The following is a 17,222-nucleotide window of genomic DNA, read 5'->3' on the forward strand; positions in this document are numbered from 1 at the left end:
CCTCGCGTGGTGAGAGCAGAGAAAGACAGACAAAGTTGAGTCTGCAGAGAGTACGCTAGCCCAAAAAGAGAAAGAGCTTGTCGGGGTGTTTCGGACAAAAGAAAGTGTCGCCAAAACAGTTCAGACTATAACCATAATAAGGTAACTAGGAATAGATACTACACTGTGAGCTTTGTCCGAAGGCCACAGGTAGCATCACATGTTCCTATTTACTTGCTTCCCCTACGAGGGCAGAGTTAGATACAATGGCGGTTTTTAATGTGGGATAAATCCACCCCGAAGGCCACAGATCGCATCACATGTTGAGTTCAATATTATTTTTACGATTCTTATCGAGAATAATTGTATCTTCCATTGGCTTTTCAATAGGAAGGAAACTTTATTTTTAAAAAAAACTGTCCTTTTTACACGTTTAGAATGCAATCTATCAATCTTTACAAGTTTAGTTAAACATAAAAATTAAGTATACAAGTTATAATTCACTCAACGATACTAAGAAATTTATGGTTACTTTTCAAGTGTTTATTCAAATTAAACTATACTTTATTTGTTTAATATTCAATATTAATGTGACTTATATGACTGAAATGAGTTGATTTTGCACTAGTGTCTATACCAGCAATAATTAAATGCTAAACATTGTTGATAAACCGTGCATCTATTTAAGTTCTAATGCTGCACATGTAGACTTTGTCTGATAACAAAAAATGAGAAACTGACTATTACTATTATCATGGGCTTTTGCTTTGATCTCTAGAACATCTGAAACTTTTTTTTGTAAAATAAATTCTAATTTATTGGAATGACCTATCCAAACTTCATTGTTTTTACTTATCACTATTTTTTTCTATAGAGGAGAACATATATCGAACGGTTGTCGATATTTTCACTGCTGGATCTGAAACCACCGCGACGACTCTTCTGTGGATATTCCTCTATGTAACCAAATACCAACACGTCCAAATTAAATGTCGCGAAGAGATATCAAAAGTAAGTTGCGAGTAAAGAAAGCGAATATTCCTTTGATGTGCACAACGATTTCACAGGTCCCTAGTCGACTTCATGTGAATCAATATTCATAGTCTGCTATTTGCATAGGCGTTGGGTTAAATTTATCTGAGCAACTGTTTCTAGCTTCTTCGAAATAATATTTGTAGATACACTTTCTGAAACTAAAATTATCCTGTCTGAAAATAAAGCGTTTTTATATAGCTTAGTGATAATACACTGTTTCGAGACTGAAGTGGGAACAAATTTTAATTTAATTAAATTTTATATATTTTATATCTTGTTTTATTAAGAATTAAATTTCACGCATTATCTGAAATTTGTCATGAAGCGAGGATCTCTAATATGTGAAAACTGACAAATATTCATTATGTAAATGAAATTATTTCGAATCAATTAAACAGTTATTTTCGAAGAGAGGAAGTTTTGTCGAATATTTCCTGAAACAGTTGGTAAATAGTAGTGTGAGAATCTTGAAAAAGAATAGAAAAGATCATGATAGTCTCTGTTAATCCTAACATGGTCATTTAAGCTCTGTCATGGCGTATAACTTTATCCAATAACAGTTTATCCATTATCTATTGGATCTTCGTTATTTTGAATGCTAATTTAAGTGTTAACTGCTTGCTGATGAAACTTTGTTACGTAGTATACTTATCTCTGGTGATAGTGCATTCAATATGACACGTGTTTGTCATTAGATCTATATCACTTAATAGTCTTTCCAAAACACATTTTAAATAATAATTTTCGATAAAAACGTACTCACAAATGGAACTTTAAAATGTGGCAGGTTTTTATCCGACAAATTTTTATTGTTCAATGATATTTGAAAGTTAAGAGTTACAACATTAATGACGGCTTCTAGTTACAGATGGTAAAGCACGTCAGTCAGAAAGGTTGATACGTATCAATACTCCTATCCTAGCGTCTACATAAATTTCCATAGTATACACTAATTAAATATAGAATTATTAGTTATAAGGAAAATTTGTACTATTTCTACCAGGCAATCCAGGTTGTGACCTACTTTATTCTCCACAGAAATTATACATGTTATTAAATAGCGAATGCTTTGCAACAATGGAAGTATTGTGAGTGAATTAAAGTGTACACCGAGAAATTTAAGATAACGTATTGAATATAGATGTTAATTTGAAGATAAACAATACCATAAATCATTATATCATGATCGAAATCAAAAATGTCTGCCACGAACTAAACTTTTTCCAACAATTCAAAACTAATAGATCCAGGGTTATTTAGTCATAATCTCAAGTATTATGAGTTTCAAAATATTGGATCTTCTAATCAGTCGCTTTTTACGGTTTAAAAATCTAATTAATTAATATAAACATTTTTACCAATATGTTTTTGTCGTAATTATGAACCTGAAATTCATTATGGCAGCCATATTCGTATGTTTAGTTAAAAATTGAAGATCTGATAATTATGTATCATCCTCAGTAAAGAATATTATTTCACTCTTCTCAGTCTTTAACTGCATTAACCACATGAAATATGTAAAATCAACTTCTTAGTCTACTTATATAATCTGTGTTTTATAATTCAGCCGAGATGTTCTGCCAAAGTGGTTTGTTATTAATAATATTTTCATAACATATATCGCTATTAAAAATGTATGTTTTTATTTGATTTATAAATTTTAATATATATTTATTTAATAAAAAATGTATGGGCAGACAAATTATTTCGAAATATATTTTATTTCACTATAAATTTACATTGAATCAGAGATATAAAACAAAGCATATTTTCTATAATTATTTAACATAAATAACTTAAAAAGTAATGTCCACCGCAACCTTCCCTAGAAAGCAATTTTATGAGTTTTTTTTTAATATATCTTTCAATGATTTTGCTTGATATTTAAAAATTTAATATAATTTGTGTTTGAATTTACGATATTTTTCAAGAATTCATCATTTAATGATTAACAACATTAAGTGTTTTCGACGATAATTATTGAATGTGTTTATAATAAATAGTAATAATACTACATTCTATTTAAAATCATATTAATGAACAAACTAGATTAACTGGCTCTCCATTGCTTCTCAAATTTGTTTTTTTATAGAAATCTCTCTAAACAAGGCATAACGCCACACGATGTAAGGATCTAACAAGAACGAAAGCTGATTATTACAAAGACAGATGAGTATTGGATATAGCATTTAAAAGACCAAGATAGTAGATAGAATGGAAACAGTGAGTAAGAAGATAATTTCACCAGCTCACAGTCCTTGTGAATAAGCTACTGGAATAGGAAGTATTAAAACGACAGGCTGATGGAGGCTTCTACACCAACGAGTCAAACAGGATGGAACCAAGGAAGCAGGACATTGATCAGACAATTCTGATGGATACATACCATAATAGTATTTGTAGAAAAGATTGAGATTAAAAACATCACGTCTGGGAGAGAGAGGTTGCCGTGAAGAAGAAAGCGTGGAGCTAATCAAATTAGAGATATGTTTCTGAAATTTATCACAAACCTTCAAATGGGACATAAATTTTCTAATCCAAATTTGCTCTATAGTAGATTTATAGAGAGAGAGCATAGCCTAAGGGATGAGAAAGTGTTTAGAGCGATAGAGAGAACAGATTTTGCGAGAAAGATGAAAGCGCAATGAATTTAATATGAAAAGTCAAAAAAATTATGAAAAATAAAGACCAAGAAGTTTTAGAGTCGATTTTTCATCGAGAACAGAACAATCCATAAAAATGTCAGAGGGAAAAAGGATCTACTTGCGATTAGGGAACAATAGCTGAGTCTTAACAGGATTAACTGAAACAAGCTATTTCTTACCACAATCCAAACACAAATCAACTTCTACAGCAATTTCATATTTCAACTGAGATGAGCAAGTAATACTAGAATATAATGTAGTGCCATCAGCATAACTATTAATATTCTGAATAATATGCTCTGAAAGATCATTTATACAAAGTAGAAACAGTGTTGGACGAAGAATAGAGCCTTGAGGAACACCAGCGTTGATAAGAAAAAAAATGAAGATACCCCATCAAGAGTTTCGCACAAGCTTCGATCAAAGATACAAGACCTCTACAATGTCAAGAACTTTAACCCAAATATCATAAAGTAAACGTTTATGTAGAAAACCAGGATGCCACGTCTTGTTGAATGCTTTTAAAATGTATTTTCTTCGCTAAATGCTCAGATTAGATTATTGTTCCTTATTTCTCTCTGTTATTTCTACGATAAGTTTTAGTTTTCAGGTGACCGTATTGAATTATAGAGTGTACATAATGACAATAGTTAAGCCATACGCTTTTAGTTAACATAAATTAAGATTAGCGAGAGAGTAGTATTTTATATTTAGAAAACTGTTATAAAACAGAGAGATAATGTATCTTATGGATGTTTACGTTGTCATAATTAATTTAAATTTTTCAGGTGACCGAAATGAATCGAATGGTGAATATGGGAGATAGACAAACAATGCCTTACGTTTGTGCAACTATCTATGAAGTACAAAGAATTGCTACCACTAGTAAGTAAATAGTAAAGATTATGAAGGTGTTTTTCATTCGAGTTGTAACGGCATAACAGAACACGGTCTCATTATAATATTGTGATAATTAATATTATTTAAAAAAATCAATAATAACCGTTACTTGGTTTAAAAAACGTTAAATAGTTATTTTTATTTATTTTTTAATTTATTTTATTTATTTATTTATTTTCTGGGGTTTTTTTAAACATCGCAAGCAGCTTATTTCAACGGTCAAAGACTGGAAGTCACGTGATTTAATATATTTTTCAAAAGAGTAAAAACGCACTCATCAAATGGCGGTTTTGTGTTCCCCTTTTTTGAAAAGACGTCGCGTCAATTAACCAAATTAGACAACTACAAAGGGAGTTAACTCAAAACTCCAAACATCTTATTCAAGGGAAATAACGTTTAAAAAACTTTTATCACGTGTCTATTCGCACGTTCAATAGTATTTTTTTTTCTTCGACAAGTTTATACGTACCGATTGCAACGGTCACAAATTTGAAGTTCACTGACCAAATACATTAAACTTAACAGTTTACCGACATCATAAAGACTTCATTATGAAAAGACGGTATTATTATTTTTTCTCCTTTCTTCTAGTTGATCAAGATTTTTATACATACCCTACTCAGTGGCACAATATTAATAGCTACTGGTGGCACCATATGTAGCAGTAGTGTCTTAAGCCACCGAAACTATGTTATCAGTCTGGTTGACAAATGATGATAGCAAGGTATTGCACATGCTTTCACATATTGTATGATAAAAAACAAAACCAATTTTATAGCTCATTCTAGTTTACGTCTTAATAAAAGATGAATGGAAAAGAACAGTGTAAGAAACAGAATAAGTCCACGAATATGGACGAAAAGGCGTGTTATAGTCATCCATGTGTGCGGCTATAGTATCGATGTGGAGTCTATGATGCTTATTATTGAACCCTGAGGCTGTATACACAATGGAGGTTTTTGTTATATCCGAGGAAAGAGGATTTATGTTGGAAGAAGTGCAGCATGATTAATCAGTTCGCTTGCGTCTTCTGTCCTGAAAATAGAAGTGTTGTGTAATAACACTTCTAGCAGCTTTTCTAATTAGGTAAGTCAGAAGTGAAGTAAAATAATTGCACTAATCAGCGCCAGGCGTATCAACAAAACACAGATTCAAAGTTATAAATCGCGAGCTGTCACTGCTTCTCTTGTCATCGTATATAATTGCTACCACTGCTACATATGCATCATTATACATTTGAAAGAATAATCTGGCGTAATCTGATTGAATTGATCTAAATTCTTTACTTACATAAAGATCTAAATTCTTTACTTACATTATATACATACATGTATATGACATTTCGATGAGAGAAACATCATGACTTATTTTTAATATTTTGTTGCATTTTACTTATTGGCATTTCTTATCCTTGAGTATTACCATGAGGTTTTTAGCAATGTAACGTCCTACATTTTTATGTGCCTCTTGTCAAACTCGTGATTTTACGATATTTTCAATAAGTGATTTTATGTAATTCACGGAGTATATATCTAAAAAACTTATTCTAAATTCTTTTTTGTCTGGACCTTTGAACGTTTAACCATAAAATGTTGTCACTCCTGGACTTCAGGTTGGAAATGGAATATTTACATGAAATATACTGCTAAGGTCGATGAAAAAATTGTTGCATAATTTTATAGCTGTTCGAAGCATGGGACACCTCTGGCAGCCCTTTCTCTGTATAAGAAGTAAATACGCCATAAGAATTGAAGTCAAAAATTATTGTCTTTATTTTATGTTATGTACATTTTCGTGCACAAAGGCTAAGTTAATAATTATATATCTATAGCATTAATTGCTAAATAATAGATAAATTTAATCTTATATATATATTTATATACATTCGGCACTGTTTTCATAGAAATGTAAATAAACTCATATCTGCTGTGAGTTATTGATTTTCTTGTTGTAACACTAATTTTTGCTATCCAGAAAAATAGCTCTATAAAAACATAATTGTTGATTAAATATATTTCTCATTATGTGGAATTTCCATGGGGTCTGTTAATTATTATTATTATTATTATTATTATTATTATCATCATCATCATCATCATCATTATTATTGTTGTTGTTATTATAATAAATAGTATTAGAAGAAGTAGGAATAGTAGTTGTAGGTGAAAATAGTAATAAGCTAGAATTATTGTTTAGATATTTACGCTTCTACGGGACACAATTTTCCATTTTTATCGGAGGTAGTATATTCTAAATTCTGGTGGAATTGGTCATCTTTAGAGGAAAACTAGTACCTTGGAATTTTCAACATTTTTACTGGAAATGAAAATTGACACGTAATGTGAAGACGATATTACTTTCATTCAAAATGAAACTCTAATGGAAAAGAAAACTATATGGAAACAAGAGTCTAAAGCGAGTTTCAAAAAGTAACAAGTTTATGGAACATGTTCGATTAATACATGCCAAACAAAAAATAGACTATGTGCGTATATGTTTCCACTTCTGCTCTAAAGAAGTATTTTATCCCCAAACATAACCTCTCAGCGACTATTAGGTTGGAGCATAAGTTCCCGCATTTCTTTTTTAAATGAAAGAGTTTTTACAATAAAAGTAAGTTCGTGTGGGATACAATCTCCAAGTTTTTTTGTAAATCCCATCGACTAAAGGTGGCCTGAAATTGTTGCAAAATCATACTTCAACTTTTCACCCAATTCTCTTCATGTTTGATGGCCATATTCCTTCAAAAGAACCCTGAGTTGGTCTTCGTCTATCTTGATTATTTTTTCGGAACAAGGACTGTCATTGAGGTGGAAATAACATGTTCCAATCTGGTAAACCAATCTCGAACATTACTCTAAGCTATACTGTTTTCTCCATATAGGGCACAAATATCCTTGATCACTACACTCGGTTTTTGACCGTAATTAAATACAAAAAGAAGGAGGTGTCAAAAATGTGATGTTTTTATCTACTTGACAATCTATTTGACGGTTCTGAAAAACGAAAAAACTATTACATGAGCAAATATCGATGTCCATTATCTTGTGGAACAGAATACTGCTTTCTAATGTTTTATAACACCTTGCCAAATATCTATACATGTTTTAGAACAAAATGTTTTTATGAAACCGCGGGAATGTAGGCAACAACCTGATACCAGGAACTGGACTACTACCAACACCTGCATCAGTACCACTACTTCAGAAATTGTCGGAACCAGATGATGAGTGGTTAACTTTAGACAAAAAGCAATGCGAGACTACTAATGGGGTCCAGATGATGGGTTACAAGAATAACCTTTATCGCTAAAAGTTCAAACTACGAGAACCACCAAAAGACTTGCCCAATATAAGACAACCATCGTGTAGCTGAACAGGGTCTCTTGTGCATCATAACTATACATTGCTGAAAACAAAACACCACGCTGAAAACAAAAGCTTTTAAATCAGCTAAACCTTTGCAGAAAGAAATCGTTTCGGATCAAAGAATTTCTTATCGCCCCTGGAGTGCATGGACCACTGAAGAACATTATCTGTATAGTGTGGAATATTAGACAAACAAATTGGAGCTGAAAAACATAGCGTGAAGATTGGAGCAAGCATCCCAGCACTTGCCGATGAAATAAAAAAGACAATAATAGGAGGAAAACTGAAAATAAACGGTTTAAACAAAGTGCACTACTATTTCATCGAAGGTTTATAAAGCACACAACAATACAAGTAAAGCAACCGGAAACTAAACAGCAAGAGGATCATTGGAGGCCTATTTTTTAGACTGCGAGACCTTAAATAAAATGGCAAATGGATGTTAGATGTTGCTAAGAGCAACGAAAGCAAATCAGAAATATCAGCGCAAGAGAAAGCAGCTGCAATAATAAACAAAAGCTAAATGGGTTTATGAACTGCAAATGATTTGGCATCGATAACATACAGGATTTGTGGCTCCAGCAAATAATAGCATTTTGTAGCCATTATGGCAGTTGCTTCACTAAATTATTGAGAAGTGATTAGGCCACACCGGCATATCGAAAACGAGTTAAACACATCGCCCATCTAAGTACAGAATAATCTGTTGTCTTACTACGACCTACAAGCTCTTCACCGGCCTGGTTGAAAATGACATGATTCAAACACTACCGCGTTTGAATATATGGTTAACAATTATTACAGTTTATAGATCACGTTCTCAGCTATATTGTGAAAAAAATTCAATTTTCGTTCAATAAAACAAAGGTTATGATGAATTTTCTGGTGTTCAAAATCGTACAAATATGTAAGGAGGTAAGCGACGCTTTTTATGACTGGTTTTCCATAACAACCACGTCGCTTCAGCGACTACTGTTGCTACTATTTCACTGCTGTCACGGAAGGAAAAGTAACAAAGGAAACAGAGAGAATAGAAGCATGAAAGGGAGATAATTGGAGAATTTTATTGAAAGCAGATGATGTCTGTAAATTGTTATTACATATGTTTTTATGGGGCAAAAAAATAAAAATGAAATTAAACAAAGAACAAGTGAATTTATTGGAAGCTTGGAAAAATTATGGATTACAATAGAGACATTCGAGCATTAAAAGTAATACGGTTAAGCGTAAACATGGAAAAGTAAGGACACGTTGTTAAAACTGGAAAAGAACAGACAAGATATTCTAGTAAAAATATAACCAATAAAATATAAACTTAAAATATTACAGCACTAAGAATCTTTTAAATTCAATTTAGAACATAATATAATCAATTCTTAATGCTAAAAACATACAGCTTGCTGAAAATACTGACATCATTGACCTAGAAGAGCAGGAAAATAAAAAATCCATGCGCATTGAAGAGAAGTATGTAGTTTAGCATGACAAGATGAATAGCAATGAATATATACACCGAGTAAAGAAACTCAATCAAATAACGCTTTCATACCAAAACAAGGCAAATGCTATTAACCAACTAGCTTTGCCTTGTCACAACATACATCTTTAAAATTGCTGTCTGGGAACAAAGGGACAGAAACATACTAAAGATTAAACTCTGAAATGTTGACAGTGTACGAACTATGAAATATAGAAAACAATGGTGCCGAAAACAACACAGTGTCAATATTATGAGCATCTGGTGAGATATTAACAAACCAACGATCAACATACACATAACGCAATAAGAAACAGACTACCGCTTTTCACCAATAAACGGTCTGAACAATTTGGACAAGACTGTATTACAAATGAGAACGAAACAAAAAAAACAGGTTTGTTACGAATATAGCCCAAAATAAACACAAAATAGACAAAGATTTTAGATTGCAAAAAAAAAAACCTAGAAGAATAGAAGAACCAGCAACGTGCCACATAAATTCTGAATTAATTCACCTAGAACTATATACATAAGAAAGTTCTATGGACTGGTCAAAATTAATATCAACAGAATCGCTCGACTATGATTAGGTGTTGTGGAGACGCCCACTCATTAGCATACGTGGGTGAACCAGATATAGATAAAGGTATCAAGTCAGCAAGACCGGGGAGCCGTGTTCGAACGCCGGATAGGCAAGACGCATGTGCCGGTTGCTCCATGAAAGACTTTAACACGCCCTCTGCCGGACAATTTTGGAACTGCAGTACAACTGCACCTTTGTAAATATGTATTTTATTTTCGTCTTAATATATTTGTTTTACCTTTACTTTCTGCGTTCGTGTTGTTATTGATACAGACACAACATTAGGAGAGGATTATAAAGGTTTGTCAAGATCTAGGCTAGATGAACAACGCTTTTAAAATGATGATTTGTCTCATCCTACAAAACAAGTGCAGGTTCTACCATATATAATTAGAGGATATGAGCTACTTGACATCCAACTGTAAGGTCTTGCTATTTTACAAGGCAGCACAATAGAATGTGTAAATAAGAACAATTAAGAATAAGTCATACACCATCCACTATAATTACGCAATTCCTACAGCCACGTACCTTGAAAACGGAGCTATTAAAAGTAAGATAGTGATATGGGACAAGGAGCAGTAAAACACTTCATTAGAAGTTACTCTCCCACTGATATGGGTAAAACAGACCTGGGAGGGAAACGATAACGAAATACCAAGTCCTTATGCACGACATTAAAATATCCGAATATCGCCATCGTTTCAGTAATTATGGAGGAAACTAAACACACAGAAATGAATTAACAAGACTATTTGGAAAATATACATGTTGAATCAAGTGCAAATGTGATTCAAACATTTGCATTTAAATGGATGGTTAGAATATCTTTATAAAGCAGCCGCAGAAATTTCCCTCTAGACAAAAATATTGTAGGTTTGCAACAATAGACGCCACACACAAATTCAATACAGCTAGGCTAAGAGCCATTATCTTGTGTAGTCTCGAACACAATTTCAGACACACTAAGTCATGTGAATAGCTGACTACATGACATCCTACCAGTAACACCAGCACAATCGCAACATTGTTAGAGGAAAGAGTTCATATTTTTTTCTCTTAATTTTTGTCCTGCCACTGCTAACAGTAGTCATCGGGAGAAATTCTTCACGTAAACGGGTTCCGTGATTACACCAACCGTAACTAGCACATACATACATAGATCTAACAAAATCTTTCCAATTTCATAAAATTGCTCACCAAAGTCAGTCCATTCTGATTGGCTGAGCTCTGATAATTCTCATATTCCAGAATCAAGTTCTTTACTTTACGGTTACTAATAGGAAAATATGACGTCACTAAGAACATATCATTTTGCCCGGCGTCAAGTTTATTTAATGCATAAGTCATTTCAATCATGTAAGATCAAAAAATACAAACAAGAGAAAATAATTAAACGCACATTAAATAACCAGTTTAGTTGCTTACCTGTACAAAGCTTAAAACACGCCATACACTATAAAAAATTCTTCTTCTTCTTCTTCTTCTTCTTCTTCTTCTTCATCGTCGTCATTGGGAGAACAACAACAAAAAGTGCACAGCCCTTGCGATCGCGTTTTTATTTACCCTTGGACCCATTTCGTAATACAGGCTGATATTCCGTTCCCTTTATTCCTTTTTCATTTCAGTTTACTTGCTGTCTTTCACAAATGTTTAGAGTATGCTTTATTTAAGAACGTTTAAAACACACTATCTACTAGAACACTCTCCTCCGCTGCCATCGAAAAGCACAACAAAACACCCCATCCGTTCATTTTCTTTGCTTTTTTTATACAAAATATTTCGTAATACAAGCATGGGATTACCCTACCAATTTACATAATTTTACCTTTTAGCCTTTATTCAACTAATTATGCAGTTTATTATTGCTTGGACACAAAGCTCCCCTATTTTTGGACCTGCATAATGCTTCCCCTACCATTTGCTGTTTTATTCTTAACTTATTCGCGAATTTATCAGGGATTATCAGAGCTTCCAGACTTAAATTTGGAATTATAACGTTCTACTGCAGTGAACATCCACTTTTTTGCCACTCCTAATGTTTATGCTGCCACTATATTTAGATTTTTCCTTTTCAATAGTTCGCAAATTACTACGGTGCTTATTATATATTTATATGGAATTACACGCTTAATTTTTGCATCAGAAAAATACATCGAAAAAAATCGTATATACATTACTAACGGGTAGTGGCAAAAAATGGATGTGTTCTATTTATTTGAACGTTATCATTACACATTGATTTGCGACTATTACAGTCATGAACAATACTGTTGCTTCACGAGGGAAGAGAAAACAGCAAAAAAGAAGAAATATAAATATGTAAATATATTTACATAACACGTGGCAGAACGGACTTGCACAAGTTCGTCCACGCAATCCCAAACACTTGCAACGATTCGGCACGAGACGAGCCCGAAGAATACCGTCGATTCGACACGACAAAATCCCGAACCACACGGGTGATCGACACGACACGATCCCGAACAATACCGTCGATTTGATATGTGACGATGCCGAAAACACCGTCGACCAACACGGTACGATCACGAACAACACCGTTGATCAACACGACACGATCCCGAACAACACCGTCGATCAACACAACACGATCCGCAACAACACTGTCAGACGACACGACACGATCCCGAATAATACCGTTGCTATGACACGCAACAACGCGAACGCGAACGCAAAGCAATCTTTTCAGCTCGTTATTTATTTGTTTCTCCAAGAAAATAAACTGCGATACAAAGTCGTGTTTAATGTGGGAGAAAATCAGTTCCCCCAAAACGGGGCACTCTGCCAGAGGGCAAAAATAAAAGTGTCTCAGTATAGAAAGGTTCCTCCCGTCTATTGACTAAGAACAATTTAACTTGGGTGCAGCGTCAGAGCAGACACCACACCCCGGCCACTCGGCCTGTTCTATCAGTCTTTTGCGACTACCCTTTCAACTGCCGCCGATTGAACTATTGGCTTGTTTTTTTATATAGCCGTTTGGCGAAACTCATTCGTCGCTCTAGGTAGAATGGATGTAGTTCACTGGTAAATTTTTGATTTGCAATCGAAAGGTCCTGGCTTCGCTTTTCGCCACAGGCAGACCCGATTCCTGTGTGCTTCTGTGCATGCTCGTCACAAATATTACCTTAAATTATTTTTTACTTTGAAAATTAAGCTTGTATTCGATGGTAATCGCCGGAAAAATTACGACAAGATGAAAAGGAAGAATTTAAAGGTTACGAGAATCATTGTTTAGATCAGTCGCAGTGGTTTTTGGTTGTTTCTTCCTCGTGGCATAATGTTTTCTCCGGAATAAATGCACTGGAATATAATTAAGTATTATTTCATTCTTTTATTTTCATTATAGCTTACAAGCGGCCGGTAACACTTGCTATCTAATAGGCCACACTACCCTACGTTTATTTGACACGTTAGGTAAAAGCACAAAATAACCACATCAAATAATCTAATCTCCACATAAAGAATAGGTGTATAGATACTAACGTTGTTACTTCGGCAGGGTACATTCATTTTGCCCACGAACCCCAGTGCCCGGTATTTTATGGGCAGGCAGTGGCTCCCAATAACAACCGTAGTTTAATTGTTTTTGCTTACGGGGGGGGAATACTTCCACCGGGCAATTCCGGTACACATTTACTGCTAGTTTACAGTATTTCTCAGTTGGAACGTATGAGGCAGCGGGTTAGTATCTGGCATCCGATAAATCCGGCATTTTCAGCTAAAAGAAACTAATTAGAATTAAAAAAGGGAACTTTTTCTCTTGTGAAGCTTCTATGCCAACATTTTCACAGCATTGTGATTTTAAAATACAGAAACGTGCACATAAATTAACGGTAAGAATGTTAAAAAAGAGATCTCTCGGTTTGGAAAGTTTGAAATATTGGTTGACCCCCGGCAGGGTGCCCCATCAATAGTAAAGCAAATTACACTTTCTACTCAACGTTTGCCATAAATCATCGATTAATAGTAATATCGATCTATAGACAAATATTAGATTATTATCTGTTATTGTTAATTACCAAACATTCAGATTTAACACATTTCAAAATAATTAAAATATAATGATTAAAACATAACATTAGTCTTTTTTGTTCAATGTATATTTTGCTGCCAATGTTTTCATTTTTCAGTAATAATGAGACTATTTAATTATGTATGTAAAAATTATGCTCCATGTATTCATCTTATTTCTATTATAAGTAGCGTTTATTTTCTATTTTAGTTTTGTTTGTTTCGTCCCATTTAATTCCAGATTAAAAAATTATTATTCACGCTTACTTTTTTGAAGATGACATTCATTTTTTATTTCTGCTTAAATCTCAATATAGTTCCGGCCACAATCCCGCACGTGGCCGAACAAGACATGACCCTCGGGCCTTATGATATTCCCAAAGGGACGATTCTTCAGTTTCTGATCGACGCTGCTCACAAGGATCCCAAATACTGGAAGAACCCAACGGAGTTTGATCCGGATCGATGGTTAGACGAGGAAGGGAAGCTGAAACAAAATGATGCTTTTTTACCTTTCTCATTAGGTAAGAAATATTTAGATTTAAAGGTACTAAATTAAAATATTAATAAAATATCATCTGTAAATACAAAATGAATTCCTAGGGTTATATGAACTGGAAAAATGTTGGAGCATTGTAAGTTTTTAAATTATTTATAAAGAACTAGCCTAGGTGCCCGGCGTTGTCCGGATGTTTGGTTGAAAATTTCGATCGCCCCCAAAAAAAGAAGAAAAATAGGAGTAGTAAGCAGGTTCGAACCCGTAATGTGTCAGAAGAAAGAGATGAAAAAAAAAAGGTCTTACAGATGCACCTACCGTGGTTGTGACGTCACGAGCGGTCGAAATAACGCCTTTATGCGAGGTCTTGCAAAAAATGTCAGCGAAAACACCGCCCCTCTCTGTAGAAAAGTGCCTAGTTAAGATTGAAGAAATTAATGTTTTTTACCATATTTTTTTATGTTTGTTGTACGAAGGGTCGCGCTTCAAAATAATACCGATCTAGTGAAAATCTGTCCCTTTCTCGAAAGTTTAGGCACACATACATACATACATACATACATACATACATACATGCATGCATTTAAATGGACAGGTGAGATTTATATTATAGACTAGCTGGGCTACCCGACGTTGCTCGAGACTATATAAACAATGAGAAAATTGAAGTTGATTTTAATATAATTGTTATTCTTAGGAGAGAGTGATTTTTAATGTGTATGTATCATTTGCTATTTCGAGCAAAAGAATATTGTACCTACCCTAGGACGACTATTACACATATGAAATAATTATGCCTTCCTAGGAAAGGTAATTTACAGAATGTATATAAAATAATTTTTTATTAATATTTTCCTAATCAATCTGTAAATCGCTTTATTGAAGATTAGCTAAATATCAATATTTTCCTAATCAATCTGCCAGTCGCTTTATTGTAGATTAGCTGAATATCAATATTTTCCTAATCAATCTGTCAATCGCTTTATTGTAGATTAGCTAAATATTAATATTTTCCTAATTAATCTGTCAATCGCTTTATTGTAGATTAGCTAAATATTAATATTTTCCTAATCAATATGTCAATCGCTTTATTGTAGATTAGCTAAATATTAAAATTGTCCTAATCAATCTGCCAGTCGCTTTATTGTAGATTAGCTAAATATCAATATTTTCCTAATCAATCTGTCAATCGCTTTATTGTATATTAGCTAAGTATTAAAATTTTCCTAATCAATCCGTCAATCGGTTTATTGTAGATGTGCTAAATATCAAAATTTTCCTAATCAATCTGTCAATCACTTTATTGTAGATTAGCTAAATATTAATATTTTCCTAATCAATCCGTCAATCGCTTTATTGTAGATTAGCTAAATATTAATATTTTCCTAATCAATATTTCAATCGCTTTATTGTAGATTAGCTAAATATTAATATTTTCCTAATCAATCTGCCAGTCGCCTATTGTAGATTAGCTAAATATTAATATTTTCCTAATCAATCTGTCAATCGCTTTATTGTAGATTAGCTAAATATCAATATTTTCCCAATCAATCTGTCAATCGCTTTATTGTAGATTAGCAAAATATCAATACTTTCCTAATCAATCTGTCAATCGCTTTATTGTAGATTAGCTAAATATTAATATTTTCCTAATCAACCTGTCAATCGCTTTATTGTAGATTAGCTAAATATTAATATTTTCCTAATCAATCTGTCAATCGCTTTATTGTATATTAGCTAAATATTAATATTTTCCTAATTAATCAGTTAATCGCTTTATTGTAGATTAGCTAATTATTAATATTTTCCTAATCAATCCGTAAATCGCTTTATTGTATATTAGCTAAATATTAATATTTTCCTAATCAATCTGTCAATCGCTTTATTGTAGATTAGCTAAATATTAATATTTTCCTTATCAATCTGTCAATCGCTTTATTGTAGATTAGCCAAATATTAATATTTTCCTAATAAATCTGTCAATCGCTTTATTGTAGATTAGCTAATTATTAATATTTTCCTAATCAATCTGTCAATCGCTTTATTGTAGATTAGCCAAATATTAATATTTTCCTAATAAATCTGTCAATCGGTTTATTGTATATTAGTTAAATATTAATATTTTCCTAATCAATCTGTCAATCGCTTTATTGTAGATTAGCTAAATATCAATATTTTTCTAATCAATCTGTCAATCGCTTTATTGTAGAGTAGCTAAATATCTATATTTCCTAATCAATCTGTCAATCGTTTATTGTAGATTAGCTGAATATCAATATTTTCCTAATCAATCTGCCAATCGCTTTATTGTAGATTAGCTAAATATCAAAATTTTCCTAATCAATCTGTCAAACGCTTTATTGTAGATTAGCTAAATATTAATATTTTCCTAATCAATCTGTCAATCCCTTTAGTTTAGATTAACTAAATATTAATATTTTCCTAATCAATCTGTCAATCGCTTATTGTAGATTAGCTAAATATCAATATTTTCCGAATCAATCTGTCAATCGCTTTATTGTAGATTAGCTAAATATTAATATTTTCCAAATCAATCTGTCAATCGCTTTATTGTAGATTAGCTAAATATTAATATTTTCCTAATCAATCTGTCAATCGCTTTATTGTAGATTAGCTGAATATTAATATTTTCCTAATCAATCTGTCAATCGCTTTATTGTAGATTAGCTAAATATTAATATTT

General features: G+C 32.8%; 1 protein-coding gene across 1 annotated transcript in view; it reads left to right on the plus strand.

The window, feature by feature from the left end:
* Positions 1-17,222, plus strand: part of LOC145256096 (cytochrome P450 2J4-like) — an 82,881-nt gene that overhangs the window by 54,794 nt on the left and 10,865 nt on the right. Inside the window, exons 5-7 of the mRNA XM_080114682.1 lie at positions 854-990; positions 4,448-4,544; positions 14,340-14,546. Coding sequence (XP_079970808.1) covers positions 854-990; positions 4,448-4,544; positions 14,340-14,546 — 441 coding nt within the window. The remainder of the gene's footprint in view (positions 1-853; positions 991-4,447; positions 4,545-14,339; positions 14,547-17,222) is intronic.

Source organism: Euprymna scolopes, chromosome 32 (genome assembly GCF_053919585.1).
Source record: "Euprymna scolopes isolate OS-2025 chromosome 32, ASM5391958v1, whole genome shotgun sequence".
Classification (NCBI taxonomy): Eukaryota; Metazoa; Mollusca; class Cephalopoda; order Sepiida; family Sepiolidae; genus Euprymna; species Euprymna scolopes.